Raw genomic sequence first — 24,849 nt, forward strand, 5'->3', positions numbered from 1 at the left:
GCGCGAAGGGCGTCCCACCTCGTCTAAGCAGTTTGTTGCCAATTGACAATCTGCGACGTCATTTCTCGCCACACTACATCGACTCGGGCTGTTCTCGTGCAAAATAGTACAGCGTAGCAACATCGTTCGTCCGACGACGAACATGATCGTCATTTTGCGGAGGAGTTGAACGATAAGCGAAACGAGGAGGAGGCGGAGAGAACGCGATAAACGAGTCGAAGATGGAAAAATACGAGAACATGGGGCTCGTCGGCGAAGGATCGTACGGAATCGTAATGAAATGTCGTCACAGGGAATCGGGACAGCTTGTCGCCGTCAAAAAGTTCATCGAATCGGAAGACGATCGAATGGTGAAGAAAATCGCTCTTCGAGAAGTTCGAATGCTGAAAGTAAGCGAAGGGGGGGCCCAGGGAACGAGGCCACCGGCTGCGCGTCGGCGTTCGGACGTGATTGTTTGTTCTGTCTCTCCTCATTTGCCTCGCGGGCTCTTTTGTCTCTTTCTTCCTTTCCCCCCGCACCCCGATCGAATTTTGTTTCTTATTTTTTTTCCTCGCCCCAGCAACTTCGCCACGAGAATCTCGTCAATCTTTTGGACGTTTTTCGACGCAAGAAACGACTCTTTCTCGTCTTCGAGTTCGTCGATCACACGATTCTCGACGATTTGGAGAGAAATCCGACGGGACTCGACGAAGTCGCCGCAAAACGATCCATTTGGCAGGTCATACGCGGAATCGAATTCTGTCACAATCACAGCGTAAGGAGAACACACAAAAAAAAAAGGCGCGAGAGTACTTTAGCTAATGACCACGCCCCCTTCTCTTTCATTAGATCATTCATCGTGACGTCAAACCCGAGAATGTGCTGGTGTCAAAAGCTGGAGTTGTCAAGTTGTGCGACTTTGGATTTGCTCGCACCATAGGTAAAGACCTTACAACAGGGATCTCTCACTTCTAGGAAACGTGGGCGTGTCTATAGTATTTGTTTTAATAATTTCTTGTAGCCGCTCCTGGGGAAGCGTACACGGACTACGTAGCCACTCGGTGGTACAGAGCACCAGAATTACTTGTAGGAGACACATCGTATGGAAAGTGAGACATCAATAATTTATTAATTTATTTGCACGCTCTTGTTAATTAAAAATTATTAGGCCAGTTGATGTGTGGGCCATTGGATGTCTACTAGCCGAAATGCTGACTGGAGAACCTCTTTTTCCGGGTGATTCTGATATTGATCAATTGCATCATATCACTCGATGTTTTGGTATGTATGAAAAAACATCTGCGTGTACAAATAATATTTGTTTTCGTAGGGAATTTAATTCAGCGTCACAAAGAGATTTTTATGCGAAATCCTTTATTCGTGGGTCTCAGACTTCCCGATATTAAATCTGTGGAGAGTTTATCGAGAAAGTTTCCTCGCATTAGCCCTTCTTCCCATCTAGCCATCAAGGTTGAGCAAGACTAATATACTGAGAAACTATCTCTGATTCTTTTTCCCATCGTAGAAATGCTTGAAATTGGAGCCGAAAGAACGACTCTCCACCACCGAACTTCTCCAAGACGACTACTTCAAAAGAGACGGATTTCTAGAAAAAGTCATACCGGAAGTAAAGGCAAAAATTCGTCAAGAAATCGAAGAGAATCCCCTGCTAAAGAAAATCGGTATCAAGCTGAGCGACGACACTCCAGCTCCACCTCAGCCACCAAAACAGCAAATAGATAGAAGAATTGAAGTTGAAAAGGAGAAAGAGCCTTCGTCTGTAGCACTAGAGAAACAGCTGTCATCACCAGCTACAGTGAAATCGCCTCCAACACTAGCAAAACCTTCTGGAGAAGAAGGAGAAGAGAAAGTCGCCACTACCGTTACAATAGCCAAAGTTCCAAAGAGGAAAAAAGAAAAGAAAAAGGTTCTAAAAAAAATTCCACGTAAGATGGAGTTCCACACTCACTAGCAGATCTTTTTTTTTTCTAGGACACTCATCACGGCGTTAAACTGAAGAATAAGGATAACACCGGATCAGACTTGAAAAAATATCATCATTATTTGAAAAAAGCGCCCATCACGGCGACGGCGGCAGCCTCTCCATCCGTCGATTACAATAGAATAGGCGGCTTGGAAGAGCGAGGACCTGTAGCGGGGAAGCCAAGCATAGCTGTCGCTCCAACCGTAAAATCAACAACGACTAGCGTAAAGGTTTCCACGAAACTTAGCCCCTCGATTCCCTTATCGACAACCGTGACTGCTCTTCCTCATTATCCTACGTCAAGAGGAGCAGCCCCGGCGCCGTTTGACGCGCTGAACGGAGACGAACATAAATCGAGTGCCAGTATGGCGGAGTCGGTTAATATGACTAGTGCTGTTTCCATAACGACGCTTGCGAGTCGAGGTAATCACGGGGAAACGAGTCGGACGGTTGTAACGGTGAATGGGGGTGCGAATCCGAAGCCCTCTAGTCCTCCAATTCAAATTGAGTTGATGCCGCCGACTTCTACAAAGTGAGACAATGGTACGGGAATCATTGACTTGTCTATTGATTGTCGTGTAGTCCGTTTAAAACGGGGAAAACGTTAAAAAAGTCAATTTCTAAAGATTCGAAAGGTAAACTACATACCATTCATCATCACCATCATCATCTCGGCGCTCCCGTCACTCTACCTCAATTAGACGGTAATGCTATTTTTAATGAACGTACAGTCTTATTTTTATTGCGTTTCTAGAGCGGGCTCGGACCTCTAGCACCCAATTAGTGTCAACCACTCCGGCTGCCTCGCATCCAACTGTGCCAACAAGCATGCATAAGAAATCCGTGCTGTCCCCCATTTCTCACTACCAAAATCATCACGATTCCTATAAAGGAAGCTCCTCACCTTTCACCAATCCCGTAAGACTTACGCATCGATGATCATAATCTTATAGGTGTCTCTAGACGTCACCTATGTCGCCGCCTCACTCAGGAGCCAAAGCGACTGGATTGGGAGTGGACAGAGAACGAGAATCCAATCTTCCCTTTGTCTGATATATAGGCTCTAGCGCTGTGTACATAGTAGCAATAGTCAAGGTAAGACTAAGACAGTAGGTAGCCATAGTGCATTTTTTAGAAATGTTTTGAATCCGTTTTAATAAGCAACAAGCAATCTCCCCTCCCCCCTTTTCAAAGATACAACCCTTCAGGCGATCCCTCATTCTTTCTATAGAGAACGTTCTCTTTCGATTTCTTGAAATCCTCATTGGTCACTTTCATGCGTCTTTCCCTCAGCGCCAATAGGCCCGCTTCCGTGCATATGGCCTTGATATCGGCGCCGGATAGATCGTCCTTCGCCATGATGTATTCCTCCAAATCGACGTCAGACGCCAACGTCATTCGACCCGTGTGAATATTAAAAATTCGTCGACGCGTCTTCTCGTCCGGAAGCGGAAACTCGATCTTACGATCAATGCGACCTACGGAAACCCCGTATGATGACGTCATCGAGTTTTTTGGCGAGGTGTCTCACCGGGACGAATGAGTGCCGGATCTAGGGTTTCTATGCGGTTGGTTGCCATGACAACCTTGACGTCACCTTTGGAGTCGAATCCGTCCAGCTGATTCAGGAGTTCGAGCATGGTTCTTTGGATTTCGCGTTCCCCGCCCGAATGGCTCTCGTATCTGAGAAAAAAATGAATAGCTAATAATTAAATATGTGTTTAGGGGGTTTTCACCTCTTCGTTCCTATGGCGTCGATTTCGTCGATGAAAACAATCGACGGTGCGTGATCTTCGGCGACGCGGAATAATTCCCGGACCAACTTGGGCCCATCTCCCAGGTACTTTTGTATCAATTCGGACCCCACAACGCGTAGAAACGTCGCTGACGTCTGATTGGCTACAGCCTTAGCCAAAAGCGTCTTACCTTGATTAGATAGATTTAGTTATTATTATAGGAGGTATTTAGTTCTTGTGCCTGTTCCAGGTGGCCCATAGAGAATGACTCCCTTTGGAGGACGTATGCCCATTTCTTCATATAATTCAGGATGAGTCAGGGGAAGTTCAACACTTTCCTAAAATCATTCAGATTAATTAATTAATTAATTAATAATAAGATTTCTTACTTTGATTTCTTGTATTTGAGTGTCAAGTCCCCCGATATCCGCATAGGATTCCTTGGGCGCCTTCTCCAATTTCATGACACTCACCATGGGATCAGTATCTTCATTCAAAACGCCCACAACAGCGTGAACCTAAACCAAACAAAAAAATCAATACCTAATTAAATCAATTCCTTATTAATCTACCTTGTGATTGAGCAAGACTGTGCATCCGGGCTCCAGCTCATCCTTATCAACAAAAGACAACATGCAGACGTAATATTCCGATCCGACAGACGTCGAAACAATAGCATGATTATCATCAATAATTTCTTCCAATGATCCCACAGCCATGGGAGTCCCACGCAAATCATCCACCTTCGATCTCTCCTCCTGCGCAATAATAATAATATTAATTATATTAATTAATAATAATATTAATTATTTTAAGTTCCCTATTCTTACCTCATTTTTTTCTTCCTGTGGCTTCAGTCGTTCCTGATTTTGAATAAATTCCTCTTCCATTAGCAAATAGTCCTTGATTCGCTCCAATTTCAGCAATTTGAGTCGACATCGCGTGTGAGGCGTCACTAAGAAGACGTTTTCTTATAGAAAAATCGAAAAAATCGATGAACCTGTGGGTAATTTGCTCGAAGCGTCCGGTCCGCGTGATTTCTTCTTCTTTTTGCCCACTCGCGTCGGTATGGGCGGCTCGTAGCGTTTTTTTGCCTAGAATTCGGTGCGTTGCGAGTCGATTGTGTGCTCGTAAACTCACTTTGTCTTCCTTTTTGCCTCCGCGTGAGGGCCCCCCTTGCGGAAAAAGTCCCGATTGGTTTGTGCCCTAGAAAATAAACCGCTTTTCGCGCGCGCAACACGACTTTCGCGTCGTCTCACCATCGAAATAAGAGATCTTTTCCGAGTGTAGCGCACTTCGCGAAGACGTCGAGTCACGTGAACGTGACGGATCACTTTGATGGAAAGGAGGAAACCTTTGAAACTACGAAACAGCCTCCTAGAGCTATGCATCGTGGTCGGCGTCGACGAAGACACAGGCCTAGAGCCGTCAAGAGCATCAATAAAGGCGAGGACCCAGAAAACGAAAACACCTCGTTTCAAAAAAAAAAAATCGCTTAGCAGACATCAAGTCTAACTGAAGGAAACTATAATCCGTTCACAATCGGAGCCGTTTGGGGCGAGGGAGCATCGTTTCCGTACGCCGAAACGTCGATTCCGATCGACGGTTATTCGGCGTATGACGAAGGCAGCGTAATCATTGCGTCGCCCATCAAAGGGAGTTCCGCTCCGAAAAACGTTCTCACAAAGAGGAGGAGGTCCTCTCTTTTGCAAGGGGGCGTGTCTGCTGCCAAGTCGCCTAATTTGCCTATTTCTGCGGAGGAGATTAATGGATTGCCTCCGTTTTGTTTACCAGGTTATGTTATTGGGGATCAAATTCGTTTTTATTAGTTAATATGCTCTTTTTTAGATTTGTGTAATGTTTTTGAGAAACGACCTCTGCCACATTGCCATTCTTTTGTCATGACAGATTTACTTGGTGAGTGAAATCCGCTTCCTTGGTATTGCTCGCTATGACGTCATCATTAATTAACAGGCATTCACAAGTTTGCCATTTGTCTGACCTACTACAGAAAATTCTTTGCACTGAGCAACGTAGAAGAAACCGTGCTGATCTTTTATATTAATTGGAATTTTTCAGGGGGAAGTGGGTCATTTTATGCTCTTCTCAGAATCCGTTCCACATTCCAAAGAGTGCTACGTGCCCAACTGCATTTGCTACATATCCAACTTCCCATACTTTACTCTTCTCAAGGAATGCCTTTCCTAGTGAGAAAAAAATTGGTCAGCATCATCTAAATAAATAATAGTCTCTTTTTATTAGTCTTAGTATTGCGTCTCTATTGCCTGACACTTCGTCTCAATTGAGAGATCTCTTGCTCAAAACCATTCCGAAATTGGCTTTCATACCGGTTCCTCTACCCGGAACCATTCCAATTGTACAAAAAAAGATTAAATAATTAATATATTACCTTGCAGAGTTGATCCCTTCTAGGCCTTTTCGTTCTATGGTCAAAAACACGTTGTGTATCCGTCCTTATTGAGTAAGAAAACGCACCAAAGAGGCACACCTTTAATGTAGGTATCTGCTTTCAAAGATCGTCCTTTTTGTGACGTTGATTTGCATCATCCCTTTGTTCTTTTCTCAATCGACGATATTTTGACAATCGTCACGTGCATTCTAACGGAACAACGACTCGTTTTTATGGCTTCTGACTATGCTCTACTGACTCCCATCATGGAGGTATCCCTTTTACTAATTAATTCATTAAATATTGAATTTTTACTGCGCAGTGCTTTTTTACTTATATTCAACCGTTTGTGTGGAGACCCACTTACGTTCCCGTATTGTCAAGGTAGAAAAAACCAAATTTTTGAACTAATTTCTTTTTTGACAAGTGAATGTAGCATTATGATTGACTTGCTCTCTGCCCCGGGAACATTCGCAATGGGTTGTCACTCGAAATTTTCCGACAATGTCTCCGAGGAAGTAAGTGAGAATCTTTCGAGTTTCTTATTTCTGATTCTTTTTCTTCATCAAAGTCTGAAGGCTTAGTTGTAGTGAATCTTGATCTTGGCTCCGTTTCCGTGTGTCCATCGTTGAAAGTTCCGGAAATTCCTCGTTTCGCAGCGAAAATTTTCAAAGCACGGTACGCAGAATTTCTTATTGACGTAACTCCTTTTCAATTCTTTCATATCAGATTCGAAAACATTCCCAAACCTTTCGATCTCCAATATTCTCGGTATAAAAAAAAACCCGTTAGCGTAAGTACATTAATTACATTCAAAGACCCACATTGAGCCCGAATGATGAACGAACAGCAAGACGAGAGCACAGAGATAAACTTAACTCTCACATCAGAGCAGGTAGAGATCAAGAGACGTCAATTCCCAGCCTATATAAAGCAATCATATATATAGCCTTCGTTGAATTGCTTGCGGTGTTGTTTCAGTACGTAGACCACGTGTAAAAGTGAGAACGTTACGCATTCAGGCTTCTTTTAGGAGAGTGAACGAGTTTTGTTCTTTTGGAAGAAGCCCTCACGTATAAGAAATCGCGTTTATTGTCAAATGATGTAACGGTGTATTGATTAGTTTCGAAAAGCGGCGTTTTTGCAGAGTTGGAAGAAGCACAGACCGTTTTATTCGATGGTGACCCCGTGACCGCGATTTCTAAAATTAATATTTGATTAATTAATTAAATAGGTGTGCAGTTCAGACATGTTTGGCGTTTTCTGTCAAAATCGTCTTCGACGCAAACTGGACTTCTTTAACGAAGAACTCGAAAAATTATCCAAATCTTCCAAGTGAAAATATTTTGAATTTTATTTTATATTGAACTCTTTTGAAAAGATCATATGATACAACGGATTCGGGACCAGCATCGCTATCATCGCCTTTAGCGTCATTAGGGTAATCAGTAACACGTATTTTTTAATTAATTAATTAGTTAATTAATGTGTAGATCGAAGAAGAGGGCTTCGAAAAAAATTTCCGGTGATTTCGAAGTTTTTGCTACGACAGAAGAAATTCTTCAAACGAAGGATCTTTGTCTGGAAAGCGAAAGACACGTTTCTGACGAGCAAATTTTGGAAGCAGACGTTGATCTGACGGACGGAAGTAAGTGCATAAAACACGATGAATTAATTAATTCATATATTGAAATTGTTTCTTAGCTCAATCTTATGACGAATGGTTCGAAAAGGCTTCGAGCATTTTAGACGTAAATTTAGATAAATTAGTATTTATTTTATTATCATTTCTTAGGCTTCATTGAGTATGAAAACCAAGGCGGGATGCCGATACGTAAAGGCGATCATTTTCTTAGCAAGAGGCGAAAGAGAAAAGGTAGATATCTCTATATACACACGCACGTATTCGACTGTCTGTGTCTGATAAGGCTCTGGAACAATTTCAAGCAATCGCAAAGGAATGCAGTCCCGTCTATCCCGAGAAGCAAGTCTTGAGAAAAAAATAGCGTTGACGCTTCTATTATTTTTAACAGACTCGCTCAGCAAATTCAAGGGAAAGAAGAAGGAGAACGGTTTGGGGTTATTTTAGCAATTTTCCCGTGGACAATTTTTCATCTGATGTAGGCCTCATATCGTTTCTGAAAATATACCAAGACGCGACATGTGTAATGCAATTTTTCTCACCTGACTTCTCTCTCGTTTAAATGTCTTTTTTTGAAGCTGAATACGAGTTTGGTCGATACGCAAAGGCGATGAATATTGTGACGGACAACGAAGCCGTTTCCCGCCTCTGGAATTGTCTAACAACACAGCCAAGTAAGAACATGCACTCTAAGAGACGAAATAGCCAACAGTTTGCTTAAGATCTTACCAGTCAAACGTTGAAAACATTCGTAGAAATTTGGAAAGAGGTATTAAAGTGCAATAGACTGTAGTTATTTAACAAGGAGCGTAAAGATCACGAATCTTGGATGCAGTATTGAGCTTCCTGCTAGCTTAGAACTTGACAATGTGAACGAGGTATAAATCGTTTATTAGTATTATTATTATTACATCTACGTTTCTTTAGGAGGTTCTCTTAGTGTCTCCTCTCGTTCGAGATAGCTACGGTCAAGGGAGACTCGTTTTGAGTCAAAGGAGGTATTAGAGCGTCACGATGTGAGTGCGTGGGGAATTTGTTTTTTTATAGGCTTTTAGTTCTTCACGGTTCTGTCTATTCTCAAATTTCGTTTTTGAACGAGATTGCGGCGATGGAGAATATCACGTCGCCGTTTTTGTTTTCGTTAGGTCAAGAAGGACTCAAAGTATCATTCAAAGGTCGAGAATACTATTTTATTTTGATTTATAAATATTTGGCGGTTCTTGGGGGAAAGATTCATCCAAAGCTCCCTACGTTGTTTGCCTAAAAGAAAGCACGAATACGTGGAAGGAATACATCACGGAAATGGAGGCTGCATTGTCTTATGCCGATGGTAAGAAACGCTGAAATTTAATATTGAATTTTTCCTATTTTTTTGTGCTGTAGAACATCGGGATCCCAGCGTGGTCGGATCTGCTGGAAATAATATCATTGCTGCTCACGCTTTATTACAATGCCAGCAAGATCCGAACTTTCTTGCTACCTTGGGTCTCATTTCACCAATCGAATCAAATCTACAACCTCCATCGGTAAAATTCCCAAACATAGTACTATAATAATCTGTGGTATGTCTCTCTTTGTAGTCATTGCTCATCTACCAGTTCAAAAAGAGTCAATTGCCTGACACTACTTCAAGCGTAGGCGCTTGTACAAACTTCTAAATCAAACTAGTCTATGTTTATGTTATTGCTAGGCTCTGGATCGTCGCCTGTATCCCGCTGGCGAAGCAGAAAGGGAGACAATCGAATGTCTTCTCTACACCAAACCGAGTAAGTTGCTAAGATCGTTCCATAAGTCATTTACTGGAGCGTGTATTTAGAAAACGAAGGCGAATCTGGAAAGCTGTGGTGTGGAATGGTTTGTATATGTATTTTTACGATTTGGGGGATTAAATACGTGTCTAGGGTTCTTCCGGAGCTCTCTTCGTTTGCGACGTGGACGCGTGGACGTTTGACTTTCCCATCAACGTGGCAAAGAATCGAATTGTGAAAAAAATAAGAGACTCGCGGTTCTTTTTGTTTATGTCTACTTTTTTTTGGTCAGTATTTTCTGGAGGAATACGAAGGAGAGATATGGGTTGGATCCGTTGATGGCAATGTTTACGTTCTGGATTCCAATTCAGGACGACGTACCGTGAAATTTTGATATTTCCTATGTTGATTTATACGTTTATTAGCTCTTTCAACTCTGCCAAATCACGACGAATCAGCGATATCGGGAATTACGCTTGCCACGCTCAATGACCAGTGCAGACATTTCTACTAGGGTTAGACTGAATTATTTATATGATTATTGATAGGGTGACAATTTGGACTTCAAGTTTCGACGGAAAACTAATCTGCTGGAATCCCAAAACGAGAGACGTCCTAAGAGAAGTAAGATTCCCGCACTCTGCAATCTTCTTGCGTTAATTAATAAATACTACATATATAAAGATTCAAATTCCTAAATCGAGAAAAGTGAGGTCGCTAATTTCCACGGGAGAGTGGCTGTGGACTTGTAAGTCAATTAATTCTCGTCTGTCTGCTGCCTTCATCATAATGTTTTCCCTTAAGCTGACAAGAAAAAGATGCTAGCTATTGACGTCAGCGACCCCAAGAAGCACGAAATCCGAAACTTTGCAATTGATTTTCCACCGGAAGCTCCGCTTACCATCGATTGCCTCGCTAAAGCTCCAAACGAACAGGCATCCTAATCCAAATCTTTTATTTTTTATAAATAATACTTTGTCGTAGATTTGGTGCAGTTGGTCAGGAAGTGACGTGTGCAAATTATCTCTGTGGTGTTCCAAGACACAAACGTGCATCCTAGTCCGAAATTTCAAAGAATTCAGAGGCCTCACGTGCATGACGATCTGCAACAAAGAGGTACACAGTACTCGTAGAAGAAAAACGCATTCAGTAGTCAACTAAAATAAGTAGCTGTGGATTGGCGGAAGAGAAGGCCAACTACTGGTCATCGACTGGGAAACGACAGCCGATAAACGAGTCAGAGAGACAGAGAGTCGATAAATAGTATCAACTGATTATTAATTATTAAGATATTGCAAGAAGCTCACCCTGCTGGTGTGAGATCCTTGTGTACAATGCAAGGTGGGCTCGTTGCGAGCGGATCCACATCAAGCGATGGCTACATCGCTATATGGAAAAAAGCAACGCAATAACGAGAAAATATAAGCTACAAAAATAAACTATGAGTGTTACTGCTGTTCCCCCCAATTCTTTTTTTATTTCGCTTGCGCGCTTCGTTTTCTGAACGAGACCTCTGTTTCTTTGAAGTTCCATAGTCGTACGGTCTTGTCATGCGACGTGCTGACAATGACTGAGCCGTTGAAGTGGACGCTGCTCACTTCGTCCTTATGCCCAGTCAGTGTTTTAATGCATTCGCCCCTGTGAACAAGTGCGTTTATATTCGCGCGTCGATTTTTCTTAATTAATTAATTAAGCTTGCTTTTTTATGTCCCAGTATTTGATTAGGTTGTCTTTGCCCCCGCTGACTATTATCCCTTCCCACAATCCCGCGCGTCCCTTTTCAATGCGAAGGCTCAAGCTTTCAATTCTGAAGGTACTGCATTCTTTTTTTTTCTATTTACATTGCTCTGGCTAATTTTTCACCTCTGTTTGTGTTCTATGAGCGTTTGAATTCGAACGCCAGAAGACGCGTCCCACAACGAAATGACATTATTGGCGCAACTCGCAAGTAAGCCCTACACGACGTGTAATTTTGCATTTATGACGTCAGAAATTCAACTCACGCTACAATAACTGACTGCCATAACGGAATGCGTACTACTAGCCTTAAGAACCCGTAGGCAAATTCCCTTTTTGGGATTCCACACGCGAATTGTCTGCGAGAATAGGGATAGAGCTTTTTAATTAAAAAAATCAATAATATAACCTTGTCTGCGGACCCGCTGAACATTTGAGACCCGTCCTCGTTAAACGCGACGCAGAAAATCGGGGCTGTGTGTTCGCTTAGAGTTTTGGTGCACTGGCAATTGCGCAGGTTCCAAAGTCGCATCTGAAAACATAGACGTTTGTTTGTCTTTTATCAAAACGATTTCCTATACAGTTTTATCATGTGATCCTGTCACTAGCGTTGCGCTGCGAATTGCCAGGCACCATACGGGGCCATCGTGAGCGAGAAGAGTTCTAAAAATTTTAATTTTAATTTTAATTAAGCGGTATTTCGATGGGGACGTGCCTTTCACAGAGTCCCGTACGAATATTCCATATCTAAATACGAAAAATCTAGACTATGGAGTCAAATTAATAATTTCTGTGACCTTGATAGTGCTGTCATGGGAACCGCTGACTAACAGAGTGCGATCGTGAAAACTTAGGCACCAAATACCGCGCTAGATTATGTATTATTAGAGTCAGACAACGAATCTTCGGCCTATCACCGTACCAGATGTCCCAACAAAGCCATAACGGGAACCCCCGTACGAGTATCCCATAGCCTAAGGAGCCACCGTTCCAAACACGAAAAATCAATAACAAATTAAATGTATATACATTATGCGTTTATCGAGGCCTCCTGTAGCAAGTCTGCGTCCTTCAACGGCGCAGCAGAGGACGCTAAGATGCGTATACAGAGTATAAAGTGCATACTGAGCTACTTTTAGGCATCTTTACCCTTCCGTATGACCGAGTAATCGAGAGGATTCATATTTTCCCTTTTTTCGATTTGACTGAAGTATTACGTTGCGAACGAATAACTCTTTCCAGCTCGTGTTCGCGTCTTTTGTTAGATCTCAAGTAAAAATTATTCGAAATTTCATGTATCTGATATTGATCGATTTACTTATTATGCTCTCTAGGCACTTTGCCTGCCAAATTTCGTCGCTAGATCCAATTTTGTGCCACTTGCGACACACCTGACGCGTAATATGTAACACGTCACAATTAAATATTTAATTTTATTTATACTTTCTGCACAGCGACGACGTCTTTTGGCGAAAGATACGTCAATATGTCAACGGATAAGGGTTTGGGCAAAAGTGCGATAAAATCCCGATATTGGGTCAGAGAGAGAAGCCCTGCTAAGTGATACAACTGCTTTGAATTTAGCAGCTGGACAATCTCAGTCAAAGCAATTGCCCTCTCTTTTTCTACGGGGCCAATATATGACAGACGAAAAAACTATATTTCCGTCACAATTTACCTGACCAATATTTAGAAAACCAGTGAAGCGTCTGTTTCGTTCGACTGAGAACCTATTAGCACGTAAGAGGGATCTCTCTATTATTTAATTTTTTCTCTATACTTCTTCTGTGCTGGGGCCGTGCGAACTTTCGTGCTCTCGTATTAAAATGGGCGGGGCGCTGCGCAGTCGCAATCGCGACTTTCTAATAGTTTCGTCTTCGTTGCCGTGGAAACAAGCGAAGCTCATGTCTTTCAAGAGCATGTGCGAGCGCTGGTCCAATCGACGCCCTTCGCTGCGCGCGGACGTGGGAGCGACATAAAATTTACTCGAAAGCGAAGGTAAGACGATTTCGTGCTTGGAGAGTTCTTTTACGTCATCCTGCGAAAGATTTCACGCGGCAATGCGCAGTGTTTTTGCGCAATGGGCAGTCTCTCTACGAAATCTCACCTTCGTCGTTATTAGGGCGCTTTTGGGGCGATAAATCCGTTGATTCTACGCAAATTGGAGCATGATCGCATTACTCCAAGACCGGCTGAATCGCTCACTTCGATTCGAAGCGAATTCTCGAGCTTTCTTCGCGTCAAACGGCTGAGCGGCGTTGATATGGGTCGGAAACTCGCTCGCGGATGCTCGCGCTGAGCGCCGTACATAAAATCGCGGTGAAATATGGGTTCTATCACCTAGACCACGCCCATCTTAATAAGGTCTCGTTTGTTTATAGTTTTTTCCGTGTATCTTCCTTACCGACGCGAGTTTTCGTACTTCCTCGGGGCTGCAGAAGGGCAGAAGGTCGTCCAAAGCATTACATACCTTGAAAACGCGAATCGGTCGACGAATTTCGGATATTTTTACGGGTTTACGTGCGAATCGTCGAACTCTTTCCACCAGCTCGTCACGAAGTCGAGCTGGCGGCAAAATTTTAGTCTCTTTCCGTCCACGCTAGTCGATAGAATGTCTTTGCTCGTTTGCATCGGCTCGAAAAGCGGAAAAAAATTGTTTGCAAGGCAACGCGGGTAGGGGATAAATAAACTAACGCGCGTTGTTTAAATCATGTGATGAATTTCGTGCACCCCGGACGTCCAAAAAGAAAGTTTGCGAGGGAGGCGGCGGAATGTCTGGTTAGAGTCGCTCCTTGATATCTACGCGGCTATTTACCGACTCTGGCAGACTTCGAAGCATCGTTCTCGCTGCCTGGAAGCGCCGAGCTGTCGACAGAGCCGAAATCGCGACGAGAAACGGGACGAGAAACGGAAGTATCGAAGGACAACGAAATGACGGAATTCGTCGATGCAGAGGAGACTACAAGCGGAACGAACATCATCAATAGCTCGGAAGAAAGGAAAGAAGACGAGGAGGAAAGCGAGGGTCGCGTCGTTTTCGCGAATTGTCCCGAAAAACACGTCGAACGCGATTATGACGTAAGAATTCGGCGTACAGTCGTAAATTTCGTCGCCAGCTAAGCGCGTGGCGTAGGGAAATCAAATTCGAACGTCGCGCTACACGTGGTACACCTTTTTACCAATCAATTTATTCGAGCAATTTCAGCGCATTGCGAACGCGTACTTTCTCGTTCTTCTCATTCTTCAGGTTGGAACGTGACACTTCGGATTAATAAAATTAATTAATTAATTAATATTAATACTTAGGTCATTCCGCAAATTTCCTCATTGAATCCAGTCAGTACAGTAGTCCCTCTTGCTCTGGTACTAAGTGCCACAGCTATCAAAGACGGATACGATGACATTGTATTGTTTTCTTTTCTCACACTAATTAACATTAGTTTAGACTGTCTCTATATTTAGGTCAGGCATAGAAGCGATAGAGAAATCAATTGTAGAATGGCTCGCGTTTTGCGAAGGGATGGGTAATTAAAAATTCAATTACATATCCAATGAAATGTAGACTTGATTGTGGTCTAGTCTTGTTACTGTTCAGTGGAGCGACGTTGTCGTGGGAGACGTTCTGGAAGTCAATAACAACGACTTCATAGCAGTAATTGAGCTAGATAGCATTAAACATTATTTTTCAATAATATTTTTTGAGGCTGATTTGCTGCTTCTTGCCTCGAGTGAAGAAAACGACTTGTGCTACATAGAAACAGCTGAATTAGACGGGTAAGAAGAAAAGAAATAATTAAAAAACAACAAGTATCCAACGTACGTACAGAGAAACAAATTTAAAAGTAAGACAAGCATTGGCAGAAACAGCAGCCGAACGAGGAAATTTCGAAAATTTTGAAGGTTAGAATACACTCCAAAAAATAATATGACGTAATGTTACGGGAACCCCGTGCAAGGTGTGATTTGCTGTGAACCTCCAAATAACAAATTGGATCGATTTGACGGACGTCTGGAGTGGAAGGGCAAGACGTATTCGCTCAATAACGAGAATATGCTTCTGAGAGTGAGAGCCTTAGGATAGAGGAGAGCCAGGCTTCACTGCTGGCTTCTCGCTAGGGCTGTCGATTGAGAAACACTCGCAAGATACATGGATTAGTCATATTTGCGGGCCACGACACGAAACTCATGCAAAATAGCGGTGCACAAATCCCCTTAGTCATTATCCAGTGTCTTGCACTTTTAAAATTTTCAGGAAAGGCTCCATTTAAACGTACGGGAATTGACAGATTGATGAACCTCTTAGTTGCAATGGTACAGTATAATAATAATTAAATAATCAATATTTTTAATATTATATAGATTTTTGTCATTCTGTTTGTTCTTTGTCTTATCTGTGCTGTAGCAAGTTCGCTATGGGAAGCCAGTCAAGGAGACGTAAGTTGAATAAACAGGCTTATTCTTATTGACGTCTAAAACATTGTATTAGGATTTCCAAGTGTACCTTCCATGGCAATTCAATTCCTCTCACGCAATTGCAACGCTACAATTCTTTTCCTACCTCATTGTGATGAACACATTGGTTCCAATATCGCTTTACGTGAGGTAAGAAGTCCCTCTTTTGAACAACCCTTTCCAACCGTTTTTTGTGCACGGAACCTCCGTAACGCGACCAGTGAACGTCTCTCACATATAAGCGTTTATCATTACTACTATACACTACTTAATAAAAGCTAGAAGATCTTGCAGAGGGGTCTTGGTAGTCAGAGGCGTGACTTTACTAACTATATTTAGTGTTGAAATCATTCGTCTTGGCTTGAGTTGGCTGATCGATTGGGACGTAAAAATGTATCATCGCGAGTCGGATACTCCGGCCAAAGCGAGAACCACAACGCTCAATGAAGAACTCGGGCAAATACAGTACATCTTTTCCGACAAGGCAAGAGAAAGAATCAAATCATAGGCTATTGATCGTCATGGGATATGATTTACAGACGGGAACTCTGACGCAAAACGTCATGACGTTTCACATGTGTAGCATTGGCGGAAAAATCTACGGTACGCCAAAAAAAGAAAATTTAGAATATATTTATCAGTTATTTGAAATTCAGGTGAAGCTTCCAAGGAGACGGAGGTAGAATCAATCAATTATAATAAAGATAGTTACTCCTATCTACGTCATATTTTTCTAGCCTAAACCTGTGGACTTTTCCTTTAATGAGAATTCTGATAGCGACTTTGTTTTCTATGATGAAAAGCTGTTCACAAAATTTCTCGATGCTGATCCGGTTAATTAATTACCATGTAGTGAATAATTAATTAATATTGATATATTCAAGGACGTTGTAAACTTTTTTCAATTGATTTCATTGTGTCACACCGTAATGCCAGAAGTATCGGAAGTGAACGGTGAAAAGGAAAAATATTTCTAAATAACGCTTTCAAATTTATTATTTATATAAAAAAGGAAAGAGAAAGATCATATACCAAGCGCAGTCTCCCGATGAGGGTGCCTTGGTTTCAGCCGCGAAAAATTTTGGAATGACGTTTTTGAAAAGAGAACAGTCTGACATCATTTTAGAAGTTCATAGTCAAAAAGTGAATTCAAAACAAACTAGTGACAGTAGAGCGATTTTTTTTTCTAAAGGGGAAATCTGAGGAGCGATTTGAATTATTGGCTATATTGGATTTTGATAACGTGAGAAAGAGAATGTCGGTTATTGCAAGGGGCCCACTTCCGAGTAAAAGAATTCAAATTCTTTGCAAGGGAGCAGGTACTACAGAGATAATCAATACTGAATTAGTTCAATTTTTAATTAAACAGATAGTGCCATTTTTGAAAGATTAGCTCCGGAAGAAAAAGAAAACACGGCCACAGTTTTGGAACATCTACACGTATAAACTTGAATTTTTTGATTCGTTATTATTATTATTACGTTTTGCTCTTCTTAGGTTTTTGCTACGGAAGGTTTGAGAACGCTTTGCCTTGCGAGCCGAGACGTCAGCGAAGAAGAATGGGAAATCTGGAAAGCAAAGCATCACGAAGCCAGGTAAAGAAATAGATTAATTATTTTATTAAATAATTCAGTCTGACGTAGTACTTCGACAGTCAATCGAGATGAAAAGCTTAGTGACGTACGTTCAGTGTATTAATTGCATATGAGGTTTAATTGTTTTGGAGAAAGGTCTACGAGGAAATGGAAAAGAATTTTAAACTTCTCGGAGTGACGGCGGTCGAGGACAAACTTCAGGACGGCGTACCGGAAGCAATAGCTCGTCTTGCGCATGTACACTTATATATGTATATATATAAATCAAATAAATCAATGAATATTAAGGCTGCTATAAAAATTTGGGTTTTGACGGGCGATAAAGAAGGTGGGGATGATAAAATAAGATTTCATGGAATATCGTTTCGATTTTTTTATGTCGATTCAGAAACTGCAATCAATATTGGCTATTCGTGCCGACTCTTGACGCCCCAAATGAAAGATCCTCTCATCATGAGAGGCCGCGACAAGAAAACGGTGAAAGCGTCACTGGAGGAATTCCATAAAACAATAACCGACGAACTGAGACGAGCAAAAGGATTGGCCCAAGGCGAAGACGTTGCCGACTGTCCCGTTGATTCATCTGGCTTCGAGGTAAAATCATAGCAAAGAAGTAGACGGTCCCTCACAGCCTTTATAATAGATTGTTTTTTTAGCGTGAAGGTGTTGATGTTACTGATGGAATAGGGGATGACGAGCCTTCTTTTGCGCTCGTTGTAAACGGATTCAGCTTGGTGGGCAATTAATCGGGTTTTTTTCAATTCAATAATTTTATTTTTTTATTAATTATAGACGTACGCGTTGGAAGACGACTTGAAGGATTTGTTCTTCAAGACGGCGTCTCTTTGCAAGGCGGTCATCTGCTGCAGAGTGACGCCACTTCAAAAGGTAATCAGATTCTTATTATGCAAGGATACGAGATATTTCTCTAATTAAGGCGGAAGTTGTCAAACTTGTGAAGAAAAAGGCGAACGCTATTACTCTCGCCATTGGAGACGGGGCCAATGACGTCAGCATGATCAAAGGTAAATAGAATATGAAGAGATGAATTTTGTTGCATTGAGAATTCAGCCGCTCACATTGGAGTTGGCATCAGCGGAAAAGAGGGAAGACAGGCTGTTCTATCCAGCGACTATTCTCTGGCTCAGTTTAGGTAATTTAATAATTTATTATTCATTCCTTCCTTCGAGCTGTTTTTTTTCTACTAAGATATCTGGAACGATTGTTATTAATTCACGGGCGCTGGTCATACATGCGAATGGCGAAATTTCTGACGTACTTTTTCTATAAGAACTTCGCCTTTACGGTTTGTCAATTCTGGTACGCTTGGTTCTGCGCTTTTTCCGCTCAGGTAAATGAAACAAAAAGGCTATAGGGGTCCGTTTACAAAACACAATTTCTAGACTGTTTACGATGATTGGTTCATTACGTTATACAACGTCATTTTCACGTCGTTACCCGTATTGGCTTTGGGAATATTCGAACAGGTAAAAAGAGAAGTTTTTGTTGAAGAATTTTCGCGAAGCAACTTTTTTTTTGTCTAGGACATTCCCGAAGAAAAGTGTCTCCGGTATCCCAAACTCTACGTTCCCGGCCAGCAGAATCGTCTCTTCAACAAAAAGATCTTTCTCATGAGTTTATTATACGGCGCTCTGGCGTCGGCCGGCCTCTTTTTCATTGGCTACGGCTTCTTCAGCGATTCGATCGACTCAAACGGAAGAGACTCAAGCGGCGTCGACGTCTTTGGTGACGCTCTAGCCGGCACTCTCGTATTCGTCGTCAATTTTCAAGTGAGTGTCGTCAAACCTAAAAAAATGACGCGACGAATTTTTTTAGATTGGGCTCGAGACGTTTTATTGGACGTGGCTGTCTCATTTCTTCACGTGGGGAAGCATTGCCGCTTGGTTTGCCTTTATGTTCGTTCTCTACGGTCCCGGGCTTTCGTCTCTCTTTCCCGCTATCTTTCCGTCCGGTGCCACCGCTCCCTACGTTTGCTCTCTCACCCAATTCTGGCTCTTTCTCTTCGTCGCCTTGGCCGTCTGTCTAGCCGTCACAGTCACCGTAAAATATCTCTTCAGCGTCTTTTCTCCGACGCTCATTGAGCTCGTACGTAAAGACCACGGTTTGGAGTGCTATACGTGCGCCAAATCGATCGTCCAAGCGGAAGCTCCGGTCGCTCCGGCGACGCCACGAGTTGAGAGACAATCTACAATCAGAGGAACGGGATACGCCTTTTCTCAAGAGCCTGGCTTTGGAAGCATGATTATGGACGGGAGGCTGTCCGTCATGGCAAGTCGCGATGAGGAGGACGTGGATTCTATTGGGCCAATTGTTACCTAGATGCACTGATTCTTTGACACGCTGCTTTTTAGATGTCCTATATTTTAGCTGCACTTGTGTCGACGCTGCTGATCAAAAGCGCACTACTTTTGATTAGTGACACATTCAAAATATATAACCCTGAGAAAACCCATACTAAAAGCCCCGCCCCCATGCAAATAAGATTCAACATATAAATAATTCGTTTTTATTTTCTATCTAGATGACTCCTTTTGTGCTTGGTATGCCTGCCGTCGTATCTGTTCTCACAGCTGCTCGTAGAGCGAGAGCCAGCGCTTTGAACGACGCCTCGGCCCTGTGATGATCATTTCTTCCCTTTATGACGTCAACGTGCAACGTAATCAAAGCGGAAGTGGCGAATGACGTCAAAAAGTGCGGCAACATTTCGCACGACAACGATCCGATTTTTTCCCTCTTCAATTCCAAATTGACGTCTGCATACGGGCGTCCGGAGATATCAACAACGGCTCGAGATAGCGATTCGTCGAGTGGAGCGTAAGCGTGGCCAAATCGAGCGATTCCGCGCTTATCGGCGAGCGCCGCCTTGAACGCGAGCCCGAGAACGATTGCGCAGTCCTCGACGCTGTGATGATCGTCGACGTGAAGATCGCCAACGCATTTTAGGCGCAAATCGAAGCGCGAGTGCTTCGATAGGGCCGTTAGCATGTGATCGAGAAATCCGATGCCCGTATCGATGTCGCTCGTGCCCGTGCCGTCAAGATCGAGTCGAATAGAGATGTCCGTCTCGTTGGTTTTTCTCGAAATCGTCGAAACACGTGGAGAAGACATTGTTGCCAGCCTATCCGGGGGCCGGGTTAACGCACACTAATCTCGTCATGGCGACAGCAACGAAACGTCGCGTCCGCGAAAGTCACGGTCCTACGCCTCATTCCGTGGCCATAGTAGGCTCTTTTCGTTGCAATTCGCACTGATTCAAATGTTCGACGTGTGCCCAGTTTGCTCGGCCCCCTCTCACGCGTCCCGCCGAACATTTGATTCTCGAGCGACGAAAACGCGAGGAAATACGCGACATTGCCGACTCGCACGTCCACTACAACAAACAAGCCGACCTAAAGGTGAGCCAAAACGACAATAGAAGGCGCCAAAAGGCGACGTTTCACGCACGCAGTCGACATGGGAAAAATCGACGGATAAAAAGATACAGAGAAACACGGTGAATCGGCGCGTGGACGGCCTTCTCAAGCAGGCAGAAACCCATCTCAATATCAGACGTCAAAAGTAAGAAAAAAAGAGTAGAATTCGGAAGGATTAATTTAATAATTGAATCTATAATTAAAACTAGGTATAAATATAAACTTTCTTATTTAATATTGATAAATATCTAATAAAAATCTTGTCGAATAACTAATTAAAACTAGGTATAATATTTAATATTGATAAATTACCTAAGTATAAATTTATTATAATAACTAATATGAATCCTATTGATTAAATAATTAAAACTAGGTATAAATATAGACTTTCTTATTTAATATTAATAAATATCTAATAAAAATCTTATCAATTAACTAATTAAAACTAGATATAAATAACCTAAGTATAAATTTATTACTAATATGAATCTTATCAAATAAATAATCATATACTAATAGAGTTTCTTATCTAATATCAGACTCCGCGATTTGCTGGCAAGCGAGGAGGAATTCTATTTGGAAGAAATGCTCTCGAAAGAGGAGACGGTTTTAGAGCGGCAAGCTCGAATGCGCGAACGCGCAAAGGAACTCAAAGAGCGACGCGAAACGGAACGACGTAAGATCGTCGAAGAGAAACTGGATCGTAAGTGGCGCGACGAGTGCGAGGAAGTGCGCGCGGTAATGAGTCAGCGTCATCGCGACGAAATCTTCGCGGATCGCGAGGAGCAAGTGCGACGCAAAGAGGCGACGAAACGCGAGGAACGTCGCGTGGATCGAATGTACGCCGACCTATGGGAAGCGGATAAACGAGCGAAGGAGAGGAGAGAGGAAATGGAAGCGGCGGCGAAACGAGACCGAAATCAAGAGATGGTTAAGGTTTTGGAAATTCAAATGGCTGCGTTGGACGTGCAGAGAAATGAGGAGAAGAAGCTTAAGGAACAAGAGGCTGAATTGCTTGTAAGTTGCGTCGTTTTTGGGATTTGATTTATTTGTTTTTGGCGCGCGTAGAAGGAGGAGAGAGAGCTGAGGAAGTTGGAGGATCGACGGAGACGGGAGGAGAAATTGGAAGGGCAGCAGGAAATGAGAAAAATGCTCGCTCTTTCATTAAAAATGAAGATGAAGAAACAGGTAAGAAAAAGAGTCGACGCGCGCGAGAGAGAATTCTTCAGATCCTCTCTATTTGAGGCGAGAGAAATTCAAGAAGAATTGGCAATCGATATGAAGATTCTAGAGGAGATATTGGAGCAGACAAGAAACGAAGCTCAGTCTCAGTTACAAAGAAAGGTAAATAGATTCAAATTCCTTACATGTACGTACTCCCAATTATTTTAAACCTACATGACGTCAACTATACAGTATCTACGAATGAGATTCTAGTGTAAAAATCCCTTAGTTCTGGTTCTGAGATTGTCTGTGTACACAGAAGACCACTGTTTTGTTTTAAATTCTTTACATGTACGTACTGTACTCCCAATTTAGTATGTGATAAACATTGTAACCTTACATGACGTCAAGGGAAGTATATCTACGTATATATAAGATTCTAATGAGATTCTAGTGTAGAGGACTGACTCCTTGGTATAGTGAAACGGGCAGAGATTTTCTGGTTCTAAGGTCGTCTGTGTATATAGTTTCGTTATGCTACTGTACTGTATACATTTTAACTAAAGAAGACCGAGTTTTGTCTTCACTTCCTAGAAAGAGCTGCGAGAGGAAATGACGCGATATCGCGATTATTTGCGAGAAGTTCGAGAAGAAGAGAAGCGAAAGGAAAAAGAATTGGACGACTTATTGAATGCGGAAGTAAGAGAAAGAATGAATCCTTACGTTTTACGTTCTTATTCGTCACGGAATAGGTGGAAAAAACGTGGCAGAAACGAGTCGCCCAATGGAAAATCGAGAAACAAGCGCGAGATCGACTGATGAAAGACGTTTTGGCGGCTCGAGAGCAACAAATCAAAGAGAGACGTAAATAGAACGCTCCTCCCCTGGCGCCAGAAACAAATGTTTTTTCTTTATTTGCATTAGTTGAACTAAATCGACGAGAGCAGGAAGAAGCCAGGAAAGAGAGGGAAGAGATCCTGCGCAATATTGAGGAACATAAACAATTGGAAGCCGAACAGATGGAAGTCACAAAACGAGTATGTGGAAGCGAAACAATAATACCTATGAACTCTATCTCTCTTTTAGACGGCGAAGCGCTATCAAAGCGATTTACTCGAACAGGCGAAATACCAAAACATGTTCAAAGAACGCGAGAAAAAGGAAATCGAATTGGAATTCGCTCGCGGACAGGTACGACTGAAAAAATAAATAAGTAGACTATTCGAAAAAATACGTCCCGTCCGATATAAACAGGATGCTGAAAGGGAGTATCAAAAAAAGCTACAGACCGTCCTAAACGGCAAGTCTTCGTCGATGAGACCGCATCCAATGAAGAGGTACTGATGATCATGTTAACACTATTTACATCTACTCTACGATATTGTACACTTCTGATACCAACTCTCCCTAACCGAACCGTTTTTTCTCTTTCGTTTCAACGTTCCCTTAACGTCCCACACGCGCACGGTCTGATCGCGAGACGACGCGGCGAGATAACGTCCGTCCGGCGTAATGTCGCACGAGAGTATTTTGTCCTCGTGTCCGCTGAGAATTTCGAGTAAATCGCCGCTTCCCGTGTCCCAGAGACGCACGAAACGATCCTGCGAGGCGGTGACGATGCGCGTGCCGTCCTCGCTGAAAGCGATCGACGAGACGACGTCGTCGTGACCGTCGAGCGACATTCGACTGTGCCCCGTTTCGATGTCCCACAAGAGCACGGTGCCGTCGCTCGATGCGGACGCGAGCACGGTGCCGCGTTCGTCGAATCGGCACACGTTCACGTCCGACGAGTGATCTTCGGCGACGGCGACGTTGCGACCTGTCGTCGTCGTCCACAGTCGAACGGTGCAGTCGGACGAACAGGAGGCGATCGTTCGACCGTCGGGCGAAAACGAACACGACGTCACCCAGCCGTCGTGTCCGCGCAGAACGTGCGCGCACTCGCCCGTTCGCACGTCCCAAACGCGCACCGTCCCGTCGAACGAACCCGAGCACACCGATCGCGAATCCGGCGAGAATTCGCACGTGACGACGGCGTCGTCGTGTCCGATTAGAGTCGATCCGGTCGACTCTAATCGATCCACATCCCAAAGTCGTACCGTTTTGTCGTGCGAGCAAGTGGCCAATTGATTTCCCTCGGCGTTGAACGTGCATTTCCACACGGTCTGCGTGTGTCCGTGCAGCGCCTCCGAACGCGTCGGCGGCGCGCCGTCGTTGATCCACACCTGCACTCTCGCGTCGACGCCACACGACGCGATGAGACCGCCGTCGGGCGGCGGCGAATAGGCGACGCACGTCGTGCCGCCCGGGTGCCAGTTGTCGAGTCGATAGATGAGGTTGCCGTCGACGGCACCCCATAGGGATACGGAGCCGTCGTCGCACGCTGAACAGAGCGTCGCTTCGATGGGCGAGAAGACGACGTGTCGTACGGCGTCGTCGTGACGAAGGGTGTGGATTGGATCGCGTACGGCGTTCGTTAGGAGTTGTTTCGTGTGTATTTCGGCACGCTCGTCCATATCCAAATCAAAGGCCTCCATCGCGTCGCTCTCGCGTGCGATACTGATAAGACGCCGCCTATGATCGATTCATCGTCTCGTTGCCATGGATTCACGTGAGATTCGGTTGAGGGCGGAACGCGGGGCGCTAACTCTATTTTTATCAGTATCTCTTGTACGGGATCCGTTTCGCAAATGTCCGCTTCAACCAACCATCTCCGGCCTTGGTGAGTTCAGTTCAGTCGCAATCGAATTTTCGTAAGCAAAGCGTTCGTAGATCACGTGCGAAGCAAGAGCGTAGCGGAAAAGGTTCTGCGAACGTCGAGCTTTGTGGTTTACCGACCGATCCTCTACCGACTAAGCTACTACAGAGCAGGTACGAATAGTTGTTGCATGTAGACATCGGGGCCCCCTTTGAGGAAACAGTGTTTTCCCTCACTGGATCGCAAGCACGAAGCTTTGTGCGTGCGTTC

The 24,849-nt window shown here is 43.5% G+C and overlaps 8 protein-coding genes across 10 annotated transcripts; 4 read left to right on the forward strand and 4 right to left on the reverse strand.

Moving 5' to 3' along the window:
* Positions 1-6: 6 nt before the first annotated feature.
* On the forward strand, positions 7-3,150 carry LOC136192478 (cyclin-dependent kinase-like 2). Its single transcript, XM_065981107.1, has 11 exons — positions 7-389; positions 560-754; positions 829-919; positions 1,001-1,088; positions 1,148-1,260; positions 1,310-1,449; positions 1,505-1,906; positions 1,972-2,495; positions 2,546-2,667; positions 2,718-2,881; positions 2,927-3,150. The coding sequence occupies exons 1-11, from the start codon at positions 222-224 to the stop codon at positions 3,014-3,016; spliced, it is 2,097 nt and encodes a 698-aa protein (XP_065837179.1). The 5' UTR covers positions 7-221; the 3' UTR covers positions 3,017-3,150.
* LOC136192490 (26S proteasome regulatory subunit 4) lies at positions 3,089-5,014 on the reverse strand. The gene is made up of 10 exons (XM_065981122.1): positions 4,959-5,014; positions 4,840-4,905; positions 4,700-4,793; positions 4,530-4,654; positions 4,272-4,457; positions 4,089-4,217; positions 3,941-4,037; positions 3,700-3,889; positions 3,495-3,646; positions 3,089-3,441 (listed from the first exon to the last, which is right to left on the reverse strand). Exons 1-10 carry the CDS (start codon positions 4,959-4,961, stop codon positions 3,152-3,154), a joined length of 1,332 nt encoding a protein of 443 aa, XP_065837194.1. The 5' UTR covers positions 4,962-5,014; the 3' UTR covers positions 3,089-3,151.
* Positions 5,006-11,004, forward strand: LOC136192473 (DENN domain-containing protein 3-like). 2 transcript variants are annotated; one of them, XM_065981102.1, is made up of 43 exons: positions 5,006-5,145; positions 5,202-5,493; positions 5,548-5,616; positions 5,674-5,732; positions 5,779-5,906; positions 5,962-6,076; positions 6,133-6,181; positions 6,236-6,381; positions 6,432-6,493; positions 6,546-6,627; positions 6,681-6,787; positions 6,839-6,880; positions 6,928-7,004; positions 7,059-7,089; positions 7,143-7,182; positions 7,233-7,289; positions 7,344-7,444; positions 7,491-7,550; positions 7,603-7,757; positions 7,814-7,860; positions 7,905-7,985; positions 8,038-8,093; positions 8,143-8,181; positions 8,234-8,274; positions 8,330-8,425; positions 8,474-8,520; positions 8,567-8,629; positions 8,679-8,749; positions 8,799-8,926; positions 8,983-9,081; positions 9,135-9,277; positions 9,332-9,385; positions 9,442-9,517; positions 9,568-9,605; positions 9,653-9,733; positions 9,792-9,876; positions 9,925-9,994; positions 10,048-10,123; positions 10,184-10,247; positions 10,304-10,434; positions 10,484-10,615; positions 10,670-10,735; positions 10,789-11,004. In XM_065981102.1, the coding sequence occupies exons 1-43, from the start codon at positions 5,038-5,040 to the stop codon at positions 10,909-10,911; spliced, it is 3,687 nt and encodes a 1,228-aa protein (XP_065837174.1). In that variant the 5' UTR covers positions 5,006-5,037; the 3' UTR covers positions 10,912-11,004. The 2 variants fall into 2 exon arrangements, with proteins under 2 accessions (XP_065837174.1, XP_065837173.1); XM_065981101.1 differs by having other exon boundaries at positions 5,012-5,145; positions 5,199-5,493.
* Positions 10,771-13,968, reverse strand: LOC136192480 (F-box/WD repeat-containing protein 7-like). 2 transcript variants are annotated; one of them, XM_065981110.1, is made up of 19 exons: positions 13,757-13,968; positions 13,641-13,706; positions 13,442-13,576; positions 13,344-13,388; positions 13,017-13,274; positions 12,915-12,966; positions 12,680-12,861; positions 12,555-12,627; positions 12,386-12,503; positions 12,266-12,328; positions 12,159-12,210; positions 12,034-12,105; positions 11,952-11,983; positions 11,818-11,899; positions 11,646-11,768; positions 11,503-11,595; positions 11,363-11,454; positions 11,199-11,306; positions 10,771-11,137 (listed from the first exon to the last, which is right to left on the reverse strand). In XM_065981110.1, the coding sequence occupies exons 1-19, from the start codon at positions 13,865-13,867 to the stop codon at positions 10,975-10,977; spliced, it is 1,920 nt and encodes a 639-aa protein (XP_065837182.1). In that variant the 5' UTR covers positions 13,868-13,968; the 3' UTR covers positions 10,771-10,974. The 2 variants fall into 2 exon arrangements, with proteins under 2 accessions (XP_065837182.1, XP_065837183.1); XM_065981111.1 differs by having other exon boundaries at positions 13,442-13,591; positions 13,757-13,771.
* LOC136192472 (probable phospholipid-transporting ATPase IM) lies at positions 13,378-19,768 on the forward strand. The gene is made up of 35 exons (XM_065981100.1): positions 13,378-13,555; positions 13,618-14,014; positions 14,064-14,314; positions 14,370-14,483; positions 14,543-14,641; positions 14,699-14,760; positions 14,816-14,888; positions 14,940-15,010; positions 15,063-15,136; positions 15,193-15,299; positions 15,353-15,434; positions 15,489-15,547; positions 15,596-15,670; positions 15,723-15,838; positions 16,028-16,172; positions 16,228-16,291; positions 16,345-16,367; positions 16,426-16,521; positions 16,573-16,642; positions 16,701-16,831; positions 16,881-17,007; positions 17,058-17,128; positions 17,186-17,283; positions 17,332-17,368; positions 17,419-17,520; positions 17,572-17,611; positions 17,672-17,877; positions 17,940-18,017; positions 18,076-18,171; positions 18,221-18,308; positions 18,355-18,436; positions 18,493-18,634; positions 18,687-18,770; positions 18,828-19,073; positions 19,120-19,768. The coding sequence occupies exons 2-35, from the start codon at positions 14,008-14,010 to the stop codon at positions 19,621-19,623; spliced, it is 3,720 nt and encodes a 1,239-aa protein (XP_065837172.1). The 5' UTR covers positions 13,378-13,555; positions 13,618-14,007; the 3' UTR covers positions 19,624-19,768.
* Positions 19,664-20,437, reverse strand: LOC136192503 (uncharacterized). Its single transcript, XM_065981137.1, has one exon. The coding sequence runs from the start codon at positions 20,410-20,412 to the stop codon at positions 19,822-19,824; it is 591 nt and encodes a 196-aa protein (XP_065837209.1). The 5' UTR covers positions 20,413-20,437; the 3' UTR covers positions 19,664-19,821.
* On the forward strand, positions 20,428-23,320 carry LOC136192487 (cilia- and flagella-associated protein 53-like). The gene is made up of 11 exons (XM_065981117.1): positions 20,428-20,525; positions 20,580-20,699; positions 20,753-20,862; positions 21,257-21,734; positions 21,786-21,905; positions 21,963-22,061; positions 22,476-22,580; positions 22,634-22,745; positions 22,806-22,918; positions 22,968-23,072; positions 23,136-23,320. The coding sequence occupies exons 1-11, from the start codon at positions 20,460-20,462 to the stop codon at positions 23,223-23,225; spliced, it is 1,518 nt and encodes a 505-aa protein (XP_065837189.1). The 5' UTR covers positions 20,428-20,459; the 3' UTR covers positions 23,226-23,320.
* Positions 23,031-24,844, reverse strand: LOC136192492 (uncharacterized). The gene has a single exon (XM_065981124.1). The coding sequence runs from the start codon at positions 24,416-24,418 to the stop codon at positions 23,255-23,257; it is 1,164 nt and encodes a 387-aa protein (XP_065837196.1). The 5' UTR covers positions 24,419-24,844; the 3' UTR covers positions 23,031-23,254.
* Positions 24,845-24,849: the final 5 nt, after the last annotated feature.

Source organism: Oscarella lobularis, chromosome 10, assembly GCF_947507565.1.
Source record: "Oscarella lobularis chromosome 10, ooOscLobu1.1, whole genome shotgun sequence".
NCBI classification, from domain to species: Eukaryota; Metazoa; Porifera; class Homoscleromorpha; order Homosclerophorida; family Oscarellidae; genus Oscarella; species Oscarella lobularis.

Coding starts and splice junctions, on each gene's coding strand:
- LOC136192478 (XM_065981107.1), top strand. CDS start 222: ATGGAAAAATACGAGAACATGGGGCTCGTCGGCGAAGGATCGTACGGA. Junction 1,261..1,309: donor TCATATCACTCGATGTTTTG/GTATGTATGAAA, acceptor TTGTTTTCGTAG/GGAATTTAATTCAGCGTCAC. Junction 2,882..2,926: donor CCTCACCTTTCACCAATCCC/GTAAGACTTACG, acceptor AGGTGTCTCTAG/ACGTCACCTATGTCGCCGCC.
- LOC136192490 (XM_065981122.1), bottom strand. Junction 4,458..4,529: donor CACAGGAAGAAAAAAATGAG/GTAAGAATAGGG, acceptor ATTATTGCGCAG/GAGGAGAGATCGAAGGTGGA. Junction 4,038..4,088: donor CTCAAATACAAGAAATCAAA/GTAAGAAATCTT, acceptor GAATGATTTTAG/GAAAGTGTTGAACTTCCCCT.
- LOC136192473 (XM_065981101.1), top strand. CDS start 5,038: ATGGAAAGGAGGAAACCTTTGAAACTACGAAACAGCCTCCTAGAGCTA. Junction 5,617..5,673: donor TGTCATGACAGATTTACTTG/GTGAGTGAAATC, acceptor ATTAATTAACAG/GCATTCACAAGTTTGCCATT. Junction 9,877..9,924: donor GGATTCCAATTCAGGACGAC/GTACCGTGAAAT, acceptor TACGTTTATTAG/CTCTTTCAACTCTGCCAAAT.
- LOC136192480 (XM_065981110.1), bottom strand. CDS start 13,867: ATGCAAACGAGCAAAGACATTCTATCGACTAGCGTGGACGGAAAGAGA. Junction 11,900..11,951: donor CGTACGGGACTCTGTGAAAG/GCACGTCCCCAT, acceptor TAAAATTTTTAG/AACTCTTCTCGCTCACGATG. Junction 11,138..11,198: donor AAATACTGGGACATAAAAAA/GCAAGCTTAATT, acceptor ACTTGTTCACAG/GGGCGAATGCATTAAAACAC.
- LOC136192472 (XM_065981100.1), top strand. Junction 16,292..16,344: donor CATTGGCGGAAAAATCTACG/GTACGCCAAAAA, acceptor TTTGAAATTCAG/GTGAAGCTTCCAAGGAGACG. Junction 16,368..16,425: donor AAGCTTCCAAGGAGACGGAG/GTAGAATCAATC, acceptor ATATTTTTCTAG/CCTAAACCTGTGGACTTTTC.
- LOC136192503 (XM_065981137.1), bottom strand. CDS start 20,412: ATGTCTTCTCCACGTGTTTCGACGATTTCGAGAAAAACCAACGAGACG.
- LOC136192487 (XM_065981117.1), top strand. CDS start 20,460: ATGGCGACAGCAACGAAACGTCGCGTCCGCGAAAGTCACGGTCCTACG. Junction 20,700..20,752: donor ACAAACAAGCCGACCTAAAG/GTGAGCCAAAAC, acceptor TCACGCACGCAG/TCGACATGGGAAAAATCGAC. Junction 21,735..21,785: donor AACAAGAGGCTGAATTGCTT/GTAAGTTGCGTC, acceptor TGGCGCGCGTAG/AAGGAGGAGAGAGAGCTGAG.
- LOC136192492 (XM_065981124.1), bottom strand. CDS start 24,418: ATGGAGGCCTTTGATTTGGATATGGACGAGCGTGCCGAAATACACACG.